The sequence below is a fragment of the Oncorhynchus mykiss genome, chromosome 23 (genome assembly GCF_057628025.1).
Source record: "Oncorhynchus mykiss isolate SJ-2025 chromosome 23, ASM5762802v1, whole genome shotgun sequence".
Lineage (NCBI taxonomy): Eukaryota > Metazoa > Chordata > Actinopteri > Salmoniformes > Salmonidae > Oncorhynchus > Oncorhynchus mykiss.
In genome coordinates this window covers 59,882,762-59,900,824 of record NC_143044.1, presented here as the reverse complement: position 1 = coordinate 59,900,824, position 18,063 = coordinate 59,882,762, and the positions used below count along the sequence as shown (strand labels likewise).

General features: G+C 48.1%; 1 protein-coding gene across 5 annotated transcripts in view; it reads left to right on the top strand.

The window, feature by feature from the left end:
• The window catches only part of LOC110514830 (dedicator of cytokinesis protein 1), a 611,880-nt gene that overhangs the window by 89,793 nt on the left and 504,024 nt on the right, over positions 1–18,063 (top strand). For all 5 annotated transcript variants that reach the window (XM_090217799.1, XM_090217795.1, XM_090217797.1 and 2 more), the window contains exons 10-14: positions 179–314; positions 745–817; positions 8,358–8,437; positions 15,918–16,043; positions 16,867–16,991. In XM_090217799.1, coding sequence (XP_090073925.1) covers positions 179–314; positions 745–817; positions 8,358–8,437; positions 15,918–16,043; positions 16,867–16,991 — 540 coding nt within the window. The remainder of the gene's footprint in view (positions 1–178; positions 315–744; positions 818–8,357; positions 8,438–15,917; positions 16,044–16,866; positions 16,992–18,063) is intronic.

Here is an 18,063-nt window from a genome sequence, read left to right as displayed (position 1 = left end):
GTTGTAATGTTGCGTTTCTATTATTTGATCAGTATAAACGATTTGTTTCCCGATTTGTAACTGATGTTGTGTAGGACTACACAACGTTTACAGGAACACCAGGGTGGTTTTGCTCCTCCCAATACACCACCACTGAGTCTATTGGTTGTCGTCGTTCTCCCCCTCCCCCCCCCCACAGGACCTTGGCAGTGAGGATTTAAAGAGAGAGAAGATCAGCTTTGTGTGCCAGATCGTTAGAGTCGGACGGATGGAGCTACGTGACAACAACACCAAGAAGCTGACCTCTGGGCTGAGAAGACCCTTTGGAGTGGCAGGTAAATAAATGGTGGCCGTGTCTTTAAACCCGGAGACTACTGGAACTAGCCTGGGTACCGGTCTGTTTGTGTTAACATTCCTCTCTGTCTCTATCAGTAACAGAGACTACTGGAACCAGCCTGGGTACCGGCCTGTTTGTGTTAACATTCCTCTCTGTCTCTATCAGTAACAGAGACTACTGGAACCAGCCTGGGTACCGGCCTGTTTGTGTTAACATTCCTCTCTGTCTCTATCAGTAACAGAGACTACTGGGGCTAGCCTGGGTACCGGTCTGTTTGTGTTAACATTCCTCTCTGTCTCTATCAGTAACAGAGACTACTGGAACTAGCCTGGGTACCGGTCTGTTTGTGTTAACATTCCTCTCTGTCTCTATCAGTAACAGACTGCTATAGCATTGACCTTCTATACTATATGTCCCGTTCCTAACAGTAATGGATGTGACTGACATCATAACAGGCAAGATGGATGATGAGGACAAGCAGCATTTCATCCCCTTCCAGCCGTGAGTATGAAATATGAACACACACACTCTCTCCCATCCATTACATCACCATAACACAGCGCACTATGTCACAAAACCCGTGTCGATGTCTCCGTTCCTACTTGATCATGGGGGAGATGTTGCATAAACACATCACATATGGACCAGAACATAATGGAGTTTATGGTGGGACCTCTATGGACCAGAACATACTGGACCTCTATGGACCAGAACATAATGGACCTCTATGGACCAGAACATACTGGACCTCTATGGACCAGAACATAATGGAGGTCTATGGACCAGAACATACTGGAGGTCTATGGACCAGAACATACTGGACCAGAACATAATGGAGGTCTATGGACCAGAACATACTGGAGGTCTATGGACCAGAACATACTGGAGGTCTATGGACCAGAACATACTGGAGGTCTATGGACCAGAACTTACTGGAGGTCTATGGACCAGAACATACTGGACCTCTATGGACCAGAACATACTGGACCTCTATGAACCAGAACATAATGGACCTCTATGGACCAGAACATACTGGACCTCTATGGACCAGAATATAATGGAGGTCTATGGACCAGAACATACTGGAGGTCTATGGACCAGAACATATTGGACCTCTATGGACCAGAACATACTGGACCTCTATGGACCAGAACACACTGGAGGTCTATGGACCAGAACATAATGGACCTCTATGGACCAGAACATAATGGATATCTATGGACCAGAACATAATGGACCTCTATGGACCAGAACATAATGGACCTCTATGGACCAGAACATAATGGACCTCTATGGACCAGAACATAATGGAGGTTTATGTTGGGACCTCTATGGACCAGAACATACTGGAGGTCTATGGTGGGACCTCTATGGACCAGAACATTAAGTCTATGTTAGGGTAGTACTCTGACCTCTATGGACCAGAACATAATGTCTACGTTAGGGTAGTACTCTGACCTCTGTCCCTGAAGCCGTCTCCTCTATGGTGGAAGCAGTGTGTGGAGTAGACGGGGCCTGCATCTGAAACGGCATCCTATTCCCTTGTTGTATTTATTTATGGATCCCCATTAGTTCCTGCCAAGGCAGCAGCTACTCTTCCTGGGGTTTATTATGGATCCCCATTAGTTCCTGCCAAGGCAGCAGCTACTCTTCCTGGGGTTTATTATGGATCCCCATTAGTTCCTGTGAAGGCAGCAGCTACTCTTCCTGGGGTTTATTATGGATCCCAGCAGCTACTCTTCCTGGGGTTTATTATGGATCCCCATTAGTTCCTGTGAAGGCAGCAGCTACTCTTCCTGGGGTTTATTATGGATCCCAGCAGCTACTCTTCCTGGGGTTTATTATGGATCCCCATTAGTTCCTGCCAAGGCAGCAGCTACTCTTCCTGGGGTTTATTATGGATCCCCATTAGTTCCTGCCAAGGCATCAGCTACTCTTCCTGGGGTTTATTATGGATCCCCATTAGTTCCTGTCAAGGCAGCAGCTACTCTTCCTGGGGTTTATTATGGATCCCCATTAGTTCCTGCCAAGGCAGCAGCTACTCTTCCTGGGGTTAATTATGGATCTCCATTAGTTCCTGCCAAGGCAGCAGCTACTCTTCCTGGGGTTTATTATGGATCCCCATTAGTTCCTGCCAAGGCAGCAGCTACTCTTCCTGGGGTTTATTATGGATCCCCATTAGTTCCTGCCAAGGCAGCAGCTACTCTTCCTGGGGTTTATTATGGATCCCCATTAGTTCCTGCCAAGGCAGCAGCTACTCTTCCTTGGGTTTATTATGGATCCCCATTAGTTCCTGCCAAAGCAGCAGCTACTCTTCCTGGGGTTTATTATGGATCCCTATTAGTTCCTGCCAAGGCAGCAGCTACTCTTCCTGGGGTTTATTATGGATCCCCATTAGTTCCAGCCCGGGCAGCAGCTACTCTTCCTGGGGTTTATTATGGATCCCCATTAGTTCCTGCCAAGGCAGCAGCTACTCTTCCTGGGGTTTATTATGGATCCCCATTAGTTCCTGCCAAGGCAGCAGCTACTCTTCCTGGGGTTTATTATGGATCCCCATTAGTTCCTGCCAAGGCAGCAGCTACTCTTCCTGGGGTTTATTATGGATCCCCATTAGTTCCTGCCAAGGCAGCAGCTACTCTTCCTGGGGTTTATTATGGATCCCCATTAGTTCCTTCCAAGGCAGCAGCTACTCTTCCTGGGGTTTATTATGGATCCCCATTAGTTCCTGCCAAGGCAGCAGCTACTCTTCCTGGGGTTTATTATGGATCCCATAAGTTCCTGCCAAGGCAGCAGCTACTCTTCCTGGGGTTTATTATGGATCCCCATTAGTTCCTGCCAAGGCAGCAGCTACTGTTCCTGGGGTTTATTATGGATCCCCATTAGTTCCTGCCAAGGCAGCAGCTACTCTTCCTGGGGTTTATTATGGATCCCCATTAGTTCCTGCCAAGGCAGCAGCTACTATTCCTGGGGTTTATTATGGATCCCCATTAGTTCCTGCCAAGGCAGCAGCTACTCTTCCTGGGGTTTATTAAGGATCCCCATTAGTTCCTGCCAAGGCAGCAGCTACTCTTCCTGGGGTTTATTATGGATCCCCATTAGTTCCTGCCAAGGCAGCAGCTACTCTTCCTGGGGTTTATTATGGATCCCCATTAGTTCCTGCCAAGGCAGCAGCTACTCTTCCTGGGGTTTATTATGGATCCCCATTAGTTCCTGTCAAGGCAGCAGCTACTCTTCCTGGGGTTTATTATGGATCCCCATTAGTTCCTGCCAAGGCAGCAGCTACTCTTCCTGGGGTTTATTATGGATCCCCATTAGTTCCTGCCAAGGCAGCAGCTACTCTTCCTGGGGTTTATTATGGATCCCCATTAGTTCCTGCCAAGGCAGCAGCTACTCTTCCTGGGGTTTATTATGGATCCCCATTAGTTCCTGTCAAGGCAGCAGCTACTCTTCCTGGGGTTTATTATGGATCCCCATTAGTTCCTGCCAAGGCAGCAGCTACTCTTCCTGGGGTTTATTATGGATCCCCATTAGTTCCTGCCAAGGCAGCAGCTACTCTTCCTGGGGTTTATTATGGATCCCCATTAGTTCCTGCCAAGGCAGCAGCTACTCTTCCTGGGGTTTATTATGGATCCCCATTAGTTCCTGCCAAGACAGCAGCTACTCTTCCTGGGGTCTAAGCACATCATATAACATTATTACACCACTTCATATCTACAATAAAAAATGTATAATACCAACCATACGACAATATTACAATGTGTATGTCTCACCTTTTGTGTGTGTCTCTACCTTTTGTGTATGTCTCACCTTTTGTGTGTGTCTCTACCTTTTGTGTATGTCTCACCTTGTGTGTGTGTCTCTACCTTTTGTGTATGTCTCACCTTTTGTGTGTGTCTCTACCTTTTGTGTGTGTCTCTACCTTTTGTGTGTGTCTCTACCTTTTGTGTGTGTCTCCTACCTTTTGTGTGTGTCTCTACCTTTTGTGTGTGTCTCTACCTTTTGTGTGTGTCTCCTACCTTTTGTGTGTGTCTCTACCTTTTGTGTGTGTCTCCTACCTTTTGTGTGTGTCTCTACCTTTTGTGTGTGTCTCTACCTTTTGTGTGTGTCTCCTACCTTTTGTGTGTGTCTCTACCTTTTGTGTGTGTCTCTACCTTTTGTGTGTGTCTCCTACCTTTTGTGTGTGTCTCTACCTTTTGTGTGTGTCTCCTACCTTTTGTGTGTGTCTCTACCTTTTGTGTGTGTCTCTACCTTTTGTGTGTGTCTCTACCTTTTGTGTGTGTCTCTACCTTTTGTGTGTGTCTCTACCTTTTGTGTGTGTCTCTACCTTTTGTGTGTGTCTCCTACCTTTTGTGTGTGTCTCCTACCTTTTGTGTGTGTCTCTACCTTTTGTGTGTGTCTCTACCTTTTGTGTGTGTCTCTACCTTTTGTGTGTGTCTCTACCTTTTGTGTGTGTCTCTACCTTTTGTGTGTGTCTCTACCTTTTGTGTGTGTCTCTACCTTTTGTGTGTGTCTCTACCTTTTGTGTGTGTCTCTACCTTTTGTGTGTGTCTCTACCTTTTGTGTGTGTCTCTACCTTTTGTGTGTGTCTCTACCTTTTGTGTGTGTCTCCTACCTTTTGTGTGTGTCTCTACCTTTTGTGTGTGTCTCCTACCTTTTGTGTGTGTCTCTACCTTTTGTGTGTGTCTCTACCTTTTGTGTGTGTCTCTACCTTTTGTGTGTGTCTCTACCTTTTGTGTGTGTCTCTACCTTTTGTGTGTGTCTCTACCTTTTGTGTGTGTCTCTACCTTTTGTGTGTGTCTCTACCTTTTGTGTGTGTCTCTACCTTGTGTGTGTGTCTCTACCTTTTGTGTGTGTCTCTACCTTGTGTGTGTGTCTCTACCTTGTGTGTGTGTCTCTACCTTGTGTGTGTGTCTCTACCTTTTGTGTGTGTCTCTACCTTTTGTGTGTGTCTCTACCTTTTGTGTGTGTCTCTACCTTTTGTGTGTGTCTCTACCTTTTGTGTGTGTCTCCTACCTTTTGTGTGTGTCTCTACCTTTTGTGTGTGTCTCTTCACAGTTGCATAAGGTTTTAGTTGTTTTGTATGATTGGTTGTCTATTTGAGCCAGTAAATGGGTCTTTACTATTCTTATGGAGGGGAATGACTTGAGCTTCCCTCCAGGCCTGAGGGCACACGCTCTCTAGTAAGCTTAAATTGAAGATGTGGCATATTGGAAGTGGCAATATCATCCACTATTATCCTCAGTAATTTTCCATCCCGACTGTCTGACCTCGGTGGCTTGTCATTTGTTGATAGACAACAATCATCTTTTCACCTCTTCCACACTGACTTTACGGAATTGGTCAGATATATATTTGGATGTGTCGTGTTAGAGTTTGGTGCCGGCATGTCGTTCCCTATACAGTGCACTACTACCCTATAAACCCTGGTCTAAAGTAGTGCACTACTACCCTATAGACCCTGGTCTAAAGTAGTGCACTACTACCCTATAAACCCTGGTCTAAAGTAGTGCACTACTACCCTATAGACCCTGGTCTAAAGTAGTGCACTATTACCCTATAAACCTTGGTCTAAAGTAGTGCACTATTACCCTATAAACCCTGGTCTAAAGTAGTGCACTACTACCCTATAGACCCTGGTCTAAAGTGGTGCCCTACTACCCTATAAACCCTGGTCTAAAGTAGTGCACTACTACCCTATGGGCCCTGGTCTAAAGTAGTGCACTACTACCCTATAGACCCTGGTCTAAAGTAGTGCACTACTACCCTATAAACCCTGGTCTAAAGTAGTGCACTACTACCCTATGGGCCCTGGTCTAAAGTAGTGCACTACTACCCTATAGACCCTAGTCTAAAGTAGTGCACTACTACCCTATAGACCCTGGTCTAAAGTAGTGCACTATTACCCTATAAACCCTGGTCTAAAGTAGTGCACTACTACCCTATAAACCCTGGTCTAAAGTAGTGCACTACTACCCTATAGACCCTGGTCTAAAGTAGTGCACTACTACCCTATGGGCCCTTGTCTAAAGTAGTGCCCTACTACCCTATAGACCCTGGTCTAAAGTAGTGCACTACTACCCTATAAACCCTGGTCTAAAGTAGTGCACTACTACCCTATAGACCCTGGTCCATTTGTGACTCAAACAGGGATGTTTTCAACCCTTCACACCTGATTCATGTGCAGTTTATTGCACACCCTATTACCTACATAGACCAGGTTTAAAGTAGTGCACTATATAGCGAATAGGTTGCCATTTTGGGCTCAGATCCTCCACTATTCCACCGTGACTAAATTAAGGCGATCTCATTAACTGCCTGTGTCCCTGAGAGGATTCCATAATTGGAAATAGTTTAGTTTGAGGCCCAAATGGCACCCTATTCCCTATATAGTGCACTACTATGGCACCCTATTCCCTATATAGTGCACTACTATTCACCCCCAAATGGCACCCTATTCCCTATATAGTGCACTACTATGGCACCCTATTCCCTATATAGTGCACTACTATTCACCCCCAAATGGCACCCTATTCCCTATATAGTGCACTACTATTCACCCCCAAATAGCACCCTATTCCCTATATAGTGCACTACCATTGACCCCAAATGGCACCCTATTCCCTATATAGTGAACGTGGTGAAGGATGTAAGGAATAGAGTGTCATTTGGAACTCAGTCGTAGCTACCAATCAGTTAGCTAAGTTAGTTTAGTTGGCACGGTAGGCAGATCTCCTCAGTTAACAGCTCTATCTAGGAACATACATAATGGATTAGACTCTCTCCTCCTCTCCACACACACACACACACACACACACACACTGTCGTAGTGATGAATTTTGGTAGTTTCCTGAATAGCAGCTTTAGTTTTTAACTAGGACCCTGTTCTAAGGCAAACTAAACAGGAAGTTACCGTTCCTAATTAAGGACTGTTTGATGTAACTATATAATTGGTTAGAGATCTCTGGCATGCAAACGGCTTCGTTTTGGAGACGGAAATGGCCCTCACATTGTTAAAACAAAGGTTGAGATATAATGTCATGTTCTTCCTAGTGTTGCCGGGGGCAACATCTTTCCCTAAAAGACTTCGACCAGGGTTACAATGGCCTTTTCTAGCCTAGTCTATTAATATTTAGTTGATTTAAAGTCCACAGGAAGAGGAAACGGAGAGATGTTAGGCATGCTTCAATGTTATTGCTGCTTTTTAATTCAATCAAGGTCTTATTTCTTTCATTTCTACCCTTAAACATACTATATGTATTCCTTTAAATGTTATGCATCCTTCAGGCATTTCTCTCTGCCCTCCTCTGCTCTCTCTTCTCCTCTCCTCTGCTCTCCTCTGCTCTCTCTCTGCCCTCCTCCTCTCCTCTGCTCTCTCTCCTCCTCTCCTCTGCTCTCCCTCTCCTCTTCTCCTCTGCTCCCTCTCCTCTTCTCCTCTGCTCTCTCTCCTCCTCTCCTCTGCGCTCTCTCCTCTCCTCTGCCCTTTTCTGCTCTCCCTCTCCTCTCTCCTCTCCTCTGCCCTCCTCTCCTCTGCTCTCTCTCTCCTCCTCTCCTCTGCCCTCTCCTCCTCCTCTGCTCTCTCTCTGCCCTCCTCTGCTTTCTCTCTCCTCCTCTCTTCTCTCTCTCTCCTCCTCTCTTCTCTCTCTCTGCCCTCCTCTCCTCTCCTCTCTCCTCTGTTCTCTCTTTCTCTCTGCTTTCTCTCCTCCTCTCTTCTCTCTCTCTCTCTGCCCACCTCTCCTCTCCTCTCTCCTCTACTCTGCTCTCTCTATCTCTGCTCCCTCTCTCTCTCTCTCTCTCTGCCCTCCTCTCTCTCTTTCTGCCCTCCTCTCCTCTCCTCTACTCTGCTCTCTCTCTCTGCTCTCTCTGCTCTCTCTCTGCCCTACTCTCCTCTCTCCTCTACTCTCCTCTGCTCTGCTCTCTCCTCTGCCCTCCTCTCCTCTCCTCTCTCTCTGGTGTTGTTCCTGTCATGTGCCTACTACAGGCTAGCGTTGGATGATGCCGTGCTTCGCCACAGGCAACTGAACATCTCCCGTTTTTCAACCAGGGTGGCGGGGGAGAGCGACTTTCTCCAGACCGTCATCAACAAGGTCATCGCCGCCAAGGAGGTCAACCACAAGGGACAAGGTAAAGTTAATGTACAGGGAGGTGGGGGGTGAGATGCTTGGAGTGGTACTGTGAGAGGGCAGGGAGGTGGGGGGTGAGATGCTTGGTGGTACTGTGAGAGGGCAGGGAGGTGGGGGGTGAGATGCTTGGAGTGGTACTGTGAGAGGGCAGGGAGGTGGGGGGTGAGATGCTTGGAGTGGTACTGTGAGAGGGCAGGGAGGTTCAGTTGGGTGACGTTACTGTATGATACAGAATACAGTATGGTACAGAATACAGTATGGTACAGAATACAGTATGGTACAGAATACAGTATGGTACAGAATACAGTATGGTACAGAATACAGTATGGTACAGAATACAGTATGATATAGAATACAGTATGGTACAGAATACAGTATGGTATAGAATACAGTATGGTACAGAATACAGTATGGTACAGAATACAGTATGGTATAGAATACAGTATGGTATAGAATACAGTACGGTATAGAATACAGTATGATACAGAATACAGTATGATACAGAATACAGTATGATATAGAATACAGTACGGTATAGAATACAGTATGACTGAGGTATTTGGTCGAAGGAGGCCAATCACAAAGAATATTTTAAAGTTACTGTGCAGGGAGGAATGATATGACTGGCCTGGGGTCTGACTAAAGGACGACTGGCCTGGGGTCTGACTAAAGCATGACTTGCCTGGGGTCTGACTACAGGACAACTGGCCTGGGGTCTGACTACAGGACGACTGGCCTGGGGTCTGACTAAAGGACGACTGGCCTGGGGTCTGACTAAAGGACGACTGGCCTGGGGTCTGACTAAAGGACGGCTGGCCTGGGGTCTGACTAAAGGACGGCTGGCCTGGGGTCTGACTAAAGGACGACTGGCCTGGGGTCTGACTAAAGGACGACTGGCCTGGGGTCTGACTAAAGGACGACTGGCCTGGGGTCTGACTACAGGACGACTGGCCTGGGGTCTGACTACAGGATGACAGGCCTGGGGTCTGACTAAAAGATGACAGGCCTGGGGTCTGACTAAAAGATGACAGGCTGACTAAAGGGGCCTGGGGTCTGACTACAGGACGACGGGCCTGGGGCCTGACTACAGGACGACGGGCCTGGGGCCTGACTACAGGACGACGGGCCTGGGGCCTGACTACAGGACGACGGGCCTGGGGCCTGACTACAGGAAGACGGGCCTGGGGCCTGACTACAGGAAGACGGGCCTGGGGCCTGACTACAGGAAGACGGGCCTGGGGCCTGACTACAGGAAGACGGGCCTGGGGCCTGACTACAGGAAGACGGGCCTGGGGCCTGACTACAGGAAGACGGGCCTGGGGCCTGACTACAGGAAGACGGGCCTGGGGCCTGACTACAGGAAGACGGGCCTGGGGCCTGACTACAGGAAGACGGGCCTGGGGCCTGACTACAGGAAGACGGGCCTGGGGCCTGACTACAGGACGACGGGCCTGGGGCCTGACTACAGGACGACGGGCCTGGGGCCTGACTAAAGGACGACGGGCCTGGGGCCTGACTAAAGGACGACTGGCCTGGGGCTTGACTAAAGGGCGACGGGCCTGTGGTCTGACTAAAGGACGACTGGCCTGGGGCCTGACTAAAGGGGCCTGGGGTCTGACTAAAGGACGACGGGCCTGGGGTCTGACTAAAGGACGACGGGCCTGGGGTCTGACTAAAGGACGACGGGCCTGGGGTCTGACTACAGGACGACGGGCCTGGGGTCTGACTAAAGGACGACGGGCCTGGGTTCTGACTAAAGGACGACGGGCCTGGGTTCTGACTAAAGGACGACGGGCCTGGGTTCTGACTAAAGGACGACGGGCCTGGGTTCTGACTAAAGGACGACGGGCCTGGGGTCTGACTAAAGGACGACGGGCCTGGGTTCTGACTAAAGGACGACGGGCCTGGGTTCTGACTAAAGGACGACGGGCCTGGGTTCTGACTAAAGGACGACTTGTCTGGGGTCTGACTAAAGGACGACGGGCCTGGGGTCTGACTAATTGACGACGGGCCTGGGGTCTGACTAAAGGACGACGGGCCTGGGGTCTGACTAAAGGACGACGGGCCTGGGGTCTGACTAATGGACGACGGGCCTGGGTTCTGACTAATGGACGACGGGCCTGGGGTCAGACTAATGGACGACGGGCCTGGGGTCAGACTACAGGATGACGGGCCTGGGGTCTAACTAATGGACGACGGGCCTGGGGTCAGACTACAGGATGACAGGCCTGGGGTCTGACTAATGGACGACGGCCTGGGGTCAGACTGAGTTCTGACTAAATGACAACGGGCCGTTTTCCAATACTGTAGATGTGTTAGTAACAGCTGTTGGATTGACATGTCATGCTTTAGTAGAACCCAGACCACCTGAAGAGGGTTTTGTAGAGGGAGGAGAACAGCCGCTGTGGTGTTGTCATGTTGAATGGCTTTAGACCCCAGACCACCTGAAGAGGGTTTTGTAGAGGGAGGAGAACAGCCTCTGTGGTGTTGTCATGTTGAATGGCTTTAGACCCCAGACCACCTGAAGAGGGTTTTGTAGATGGAGGAGAACAGCCTCTGTGGTGTTGTCATGTTGAATGGCTTTAGACCCCAGACCACCTGAAGAGGGTTTTGTAGAGGGAGGAGAACAGCCTCTGTGGTGTTGTCATGTTGAATGGCTTTAGACCCCAGACCACCTGAAGAGGGTTTTGTAGAGGGAGGAGAACAGCCTCTGTGGTGGTGTCATGTTGAATGGCTTTAGACCCCAGACCACCTGAAGAGGGTTTTGTAGAGGGAGGAGAACAGCCTCTGTGGTGTTGTCATGTTGAATGGCTTTAGACCCCAGACCACCTGAAGAGGGTTTTGTAGAGGGAGGAGAACAGCCTCTGTGGTGTTGTCATGTTGAATGGCTTTAGACCCCAGACCACCTGAAGAGGGTTTTGTAGAGGGAGGAGAACAGCCTCTGTGGTGTTGTCATGTTGAATGGCTTTAGACCCCAGACCACCTGAAGAGGGTTTTGTAGAGGGAGGAGAACAGCCTCTGTGGTGGTGTCATGTTGAATGGCTTTAGACCCCAGACCACCTGAAGAGGGTTTTGTAGAGGGAGGAGAACAGCCGCTGTGGTGTTGTCATGTTGAATGAAGTAGAGGTCAGATCCACTCGGTCATCCCTGGTCAAGGAATCACACAGAGCACAGTGACGACTCAGCGGTGTGTGTCTGTGTGTATTTGGGTAGGTAGGTGTTGTGTGTGTGTCGCCAAGGAGACACAGAGCACAGTGAGGACTCAGCGGTGTGGGTGGGTAGGTGTTGTGTGTGTGTGTGTGTGTGTGTATGTGTGTCGCCAAGGAGATACACAGAGCACAGTGAGCAAGCAGCGGTGTGTGTATGTGGGTGGGTAGGTGTTGTGTGTGTGTGTGTCGCCAAGGAGACACACAGCCTGGAGAGGAGAGGCTGTTCTTTATTATGGACCTTTCAACAGTCTGCAGAGAGAGGAGAGGAGAGGAGAGGAGAGGAGAGGCTGTTCTTTATCATGGACCTTTCAACAGTCTGAGGAGAGGAGAGGAGAGGAGAGGCTGTTCTTTATCATGGACCTTTCAACAGTCTGAGGAGAGGAGAGGAGAGGAGAGGAGAGGCTGTTCTTTATCATGGACCTTTCAACAGTCTGAGGAGAGGAGAGGAGAGGAGAGGCTGTTCTTTATTATGGACCTTTCAACAGTCTGAGGAGAGGAGAGGAGAGGAGAGGAGAGGAGAGGAGAGGAGAGGCTGTTCTTTATCATGGACCTTTCAACAGTCTGAGGAGAGGAGAGGAGAGGAGAGGAGATGAGAGGAGAGGAGAGGAGAGGCTGTTCTTTATTATGGACCTTTCAACAGTCTGAGGAGAGGAGAGGAGAGGAGAGGAGAGGAGAGGAGAGGAGAGGAGAGGCTGTTCTTTATCATGGACCTTTCAACAGTCTGAGGAGAGAGGAGATGAGAGGAGATGAGAGGAGAGGAGAGGAGAGGAGAGAGAGGCTGTTCTTTATTATGGACCTTTCAACAGTCTGAGGAGAGGAGAGGGAGAGGAGAGGAGAGGCTGTTCTTTATCATGGACCTTTCAACAGTCTGAGGAGAGAGGAGAGGAGAGGCTGTTCTTTATCATGGACCTTTCAACAGTCTGAGGAGAGGAGAGGAGAGGAGAGGAGAGGAGAGGAGAGGAGAGGAGAGGCTGTTCTTTATCATGGACCTTTCAACAGTCTGCAGAGAGAGGAGAGGAGGGTGGCTGTTCCCTGTTCCCTTCCCTCCCGAGTCAAAATTCAAGCCCAGATCTACCTCTCAGACGTTTTGACTTTTAAACAACATAATGCAACATGAACCAATCAAAGACAGTTCTGTACTAATGAGGTTTTGTGCCGTGAACTACAGACCCAGTATGTCATCACTACAGACCCAGTATATCATCTCTACAGACCCAGTATATCATCACTACAGACCCAGTATGTCATCACTACAGACCCAGTATGTCATCACTACAGACCCAGTATGTCATCACTACAGACCCAGTATGTCATCACTACAGACCCAGTATATCATCACTGCAGACCCAGTATATCATCACTACAGACCCAGTATGTCATCACTACAGACCCAGTATGTCATCACTACAGACCCAGTATGTCATCACTACAGACCCAGTATATCATCACTACAGACCCAGTATGTCATCACTACAGACCCAGTATGTCATCACTACAGACCCAGTATATCATCACTACAGACCCAGTATGTCATCACTACAGACCCAGTATATCATCACTACAGACCCAGTATGTCATCACTACAGACCCAGTATATCATCACTACAGACCCAGTATGTCATCACTACAGACCCAGTATGTCATCACTACAGACCCAGTATATCATCACTACAGACCCAGTATGTCATCACTACAGACCCAGTATGTCATCACTACAGACCCAGTATGTCATCACTACAGACCCAGTATATCATCACTACAGACCCAGTATGTCATCACTACAGACCCAGTATGTCATCACTACAGACCCAGTATATCATCACTACAGACCCAGTATATCATCACTGCAGACCCTGTATATCATCACTGCAGACCCAGTATGTCATCACTACAGACCCAGTATATCATCACTACAGACCCAGTATGTCATCACTACAGACCCAGCATGTCATCACTACAGACCCAGTATGTCATCACTACAGACCCAGTATATCATCACTACAGACCCAGTATGTCATCACTACAGACCCAGTATGTCATCACTACAGACCCAGTATGTCATCACTACAGACCCAGTATATCATCACTACAGACCCAGTATGTCATCACTACAGACCCAGTATGTCATCACTACAGACCCAGTATGTCATCACTACAGACCCAGTATGTCATCACTACAGACCCAGTATGTCATCACTACAGACCCAGTATGTCATCACTACAGACCCAGTATGTCATCACTACAGACCCAGTATGTCATCACTACAGACCCAGTATGTCATCACTACAGACCCAGTATGTTATCACTACAGACCCAGTATATCATCACTACAGACCCAGTATATCATCACTACAGACCCAGTATGTCATCACTACAGACCCAGTATGTCATCACTGCAGACCCAGTATGTCATCACTGCAGACCCAGTATGTCATCACTACAGACCCAGTATGTCATCACTACAGACCCAGTATGTCATCACTACAGACCCAGTATATCATCACTACAGACCCAGTATATTATCACTACAGACCCAGTATGTCATCACTACAGACCCAGTATGTCATCACTACAGACCCAGTATGTCATCACTACAGACCCAGTATATCATCACTACAGACCCAGTATATCATCACTACAGACCCAGTATGTCATCACTACAGACCCAGTATGTCATCACTACAGACCCAGTATGTCATCACTACAGACCCAGTATATCATCACTGCAGACCCATTATGTCATCACGACAGACCCAGTATGTCATCACTACAGACCCATTATGTCATCACTACAGACCCAGTATGTCATCACTACAGACCCAGTATATCATCACTACAGACCCAGTATGTCATCACTACAGACCCAGTATATCATCACTACAGACCCAGTATGTCATCACTACAGACCCAGTATATCATCACTACAGACCCAGTATATCATCACTACAGACCCAGTATATCATCACTACAGACCCAGTATGTCATCACTACAGACCCAGTATGTCATCACTACAGACCCAGTATGTCATCACTACAGACCCAGTATATCATCACTGCAGACCCAGTATGTCATCACGACAGACCCAGTATGTCATCACTACAGACCCATTATGTCATCACTACAGACCCAGTATGTCATCACTACAGACCCAGTATATCATCACTACAGACCCAGTATGTCATCACTACAGACCCAGTATATCATCACTACAGACCCAGTATGTCATCACTACAGACCCAGTATATCATCACTACAGACCCAGTATATCATCACTACAGACCCAGTATATCATCACTACAGACCCAGTATGTCATCACTACAGACCCAGTATGTCATCACTACAGACCCAGTATGTCATCACTACAGACCCAGTATATCATCACTGCAGACCCAGTATGTCATCACGACAGACCCAGTATGTCATCACTACAGACCCATTATGTCATCACTACAGACCCAGTATGTCATCACTACAGACCCAGTATATCATCACTACAGACCCAGTATGTCATCACTACAGACCCAGTATATCATCACTACAGACCCAGTATGTCATCACTACAGACCCAGTATATCATCACTACAGACCCAGTATATCATCACTACATATTGGTCCATTTGGTTTAAGAGGAGACAGACCCTCAGACAGACTGACCTCCTCTGTTGACAGGTCCCACTGTCTCTCTGACTGTGTTCCAAACGTCACCTCTTTTCCATACATAGTGAACTACGGGCCCCTGGTCAAAAGTAGTGCACTTCGTAGGGAATAGGGGGGGGGCGGGGGGGCGCAATTGGGATGCAACCTCAATCTACAGGCTAAATTACCTGAGGATGTTCCAGCTCCATGTTGTGTTTCAGAACGATGTAAATGTTGTGTCTGATATGACCCATGTTTCCTGAAGGAAGCAGTTACACACTGACCACATGAACAGAATTAACTGCAGGATGTTTTAAGGTTTTATATGTGGAACACTGTAAAACTACGTTTAGTTACCATAGAAACACCTCTTCATAAACTAGAAAGGGTCATTTTGCTGAAGTAGAAAACATTGTGTGACTTGCCTCCAGCTGGCAAATTTAGACTCCTTGACCTCCGGCAATTAGTCTTGGTTGTCATACCGACTGGAGGTTCCCACTGAGATCGTCATATGTTGGTAGTAGCTTCCTTAACAACGGTCTCTACTCCCTCCCTCCCTGTTCCCAGGTCTGTTGGTGACTCCCTGAAGCTGCTCTGATTTGACTGATAATATGTCATATTCCCTGTTCCCAGGTCTGTGGGTGACTCTGAAACTGCTTCCGGGTGATATCCATCAGATCAGGAAGGACTTCCCTCACCTGGTTGACCGTTCCACAGCCGTAGCCCGCAAGATGGGCTTCCCGGAGATCATCATGCCAGGTAGCATCATTATCCATTCAGAGATCGTCATACCAGGTAGCATCATGATCCATTCAGAGATCGTCATACCAGGTAGCAACATGATCCATTCAGAGATCGTCATACCAGGTAGCAACATGATCCATTCAGAGATCGTCATACCAGGTAGCATCATGATCCATTCAGAGATCGTCATACCAGGTAGTTCTCTCCCTCTCTACCACACCTACTGTCTCTAACTCTGAACTGACATTTACTCTTGAGGTGCTGACCTGTTGCACCCTCTACAACCACTGTGATTATTATTATTTGACCCTGCTGGTCATTTATGAACATTTGAACATCTTGGCCATGTTCTGTTATAATCTCCACCCGGCACAGCCAGAAGAGGACTGGCCACCCCTCATAGCCTGGTTCCTCTCTAGGTTTCTTCCTAGGTTTTGGCCTTTCTAGGGAGTTTTTCCTAGCCACCGTGCTTCTACACCTGCATTGCTTGCTGTTTGGGGTTTTAGGCTGGGTTTCTGTACAGCACTTTGAGATATCAGCTGATGTAAGAAGGGCTTTATAAATGAATGTGTTTGATTGATTGATAGTACCATGCCCTCTTTCCACTGTGACATTCACACTGGTGTTAAAGACTCTATATATGGTCCTAGTCTGACTTGGGGCCAAATTAGGACACAACCCTTTGTCAGTGAGGTCCACGTTCAGCATGCAGGTCTACAGTCAGGACACGACCCTTTGTCAGTGAGGTCCACATTCAGCATGCAGGTCTACAGTTAGGACACGACCCTTTGTGAGTGAGGTGTGTGTGTACTCATACGCCTGTTTTGTTTCCCCTCAGGTGACGTGCGTAACGATATCTACGTAACCCTGGTTCAGGGAGAGTTTGATAAAGGCAGCAAGTCCACCCCCAAGAATGTCGAGGTCACCATGACAGTCTACGACGAGGACGGAAAGAAACTGGAGGTATTGAGATAGAGAGACACACACACACACACACGGGATAGATAGAAAGTGGAGGTACTGACTGACGAATGGATGTTGGTCTCACTGCTTTTTAGACCTCGTTCTGTCCACATCGTGTTCTAGAGGTTTGACCTGCTGTAGTTCAGCTCTGAGGAAAGTTCTGTCCACATCACAGTCCGTTTTCTAGAGGTTTGACCTGCTGTAGTTCAGCTCTGGGGAAAGTTCTGTCCACCTCGTGGTCCGTTTTCTAGAGGTTTGACCTGCTGTAGTTCAGCTCTCACTGGGGAAAGTTCTGTCCACCTCGTGGTCTGTTTTCTAGAGGTTTGACCTGCTGTAGTTCAGCTCTCACTGGGGAAAGTTCTGTCCACATCACAGTCCGTTTTCTAGAGGTTTGACCTGCTGTAGTTCAGCTCTGAGGAAAGTTCTGTCCACCTCACGGTCTGTTTTCTAGAGGTTTGACCTGCTGTAGTTCAGCTCTGGGGAAAGTTCTGTCCACCTCGTGGTCCGTTTTCTAGAGGTTTGACCTGCTGTAGTTCAGCTCTCACTGGGGAAAGTTCTGTCCACCTCGTGGTCTGTTTTCTAGAGGTTTGACCTGCTGTAGTTCAGCTCTCTCTGAGGAAAGTTCCGTCCACCTCGCGGTCTGTTTTCTAGAGGTTTGACCTGCTGTAGTTCAGCTCTGAGGAAAGCCAAACCCTGTGATTTAAGAGTGCTGACCGGACCTGACTGCTATTTCTCAGTGCTTGGCTATCAGCTTACTGTCATCCATCAATTCTCCAAAAAAGTACTTTCAAACAGACATGTCCCTGATAGTTTGTGAACGCCAGACAAATGACCATCCTTCTTTAACCTGTCTCCTCCTCCTTCATCTACACTGAGTGAAGTGGATTTAACAAGTGACATCAATAAGGGGTCACAGCTTTCACCTGGTTAGTCTGTCATGGAAAGTGCAGGTGTTCCTAATGTTTTTGTCGCTACAGTGTTACACAGTGCTAGCCAGCAGGCTAGCCAGCAGTGCTAGCCAGCAGGCTCCTCCCATCCCAGCAATGCTACAGTATTACACAGTGCTAGCCAG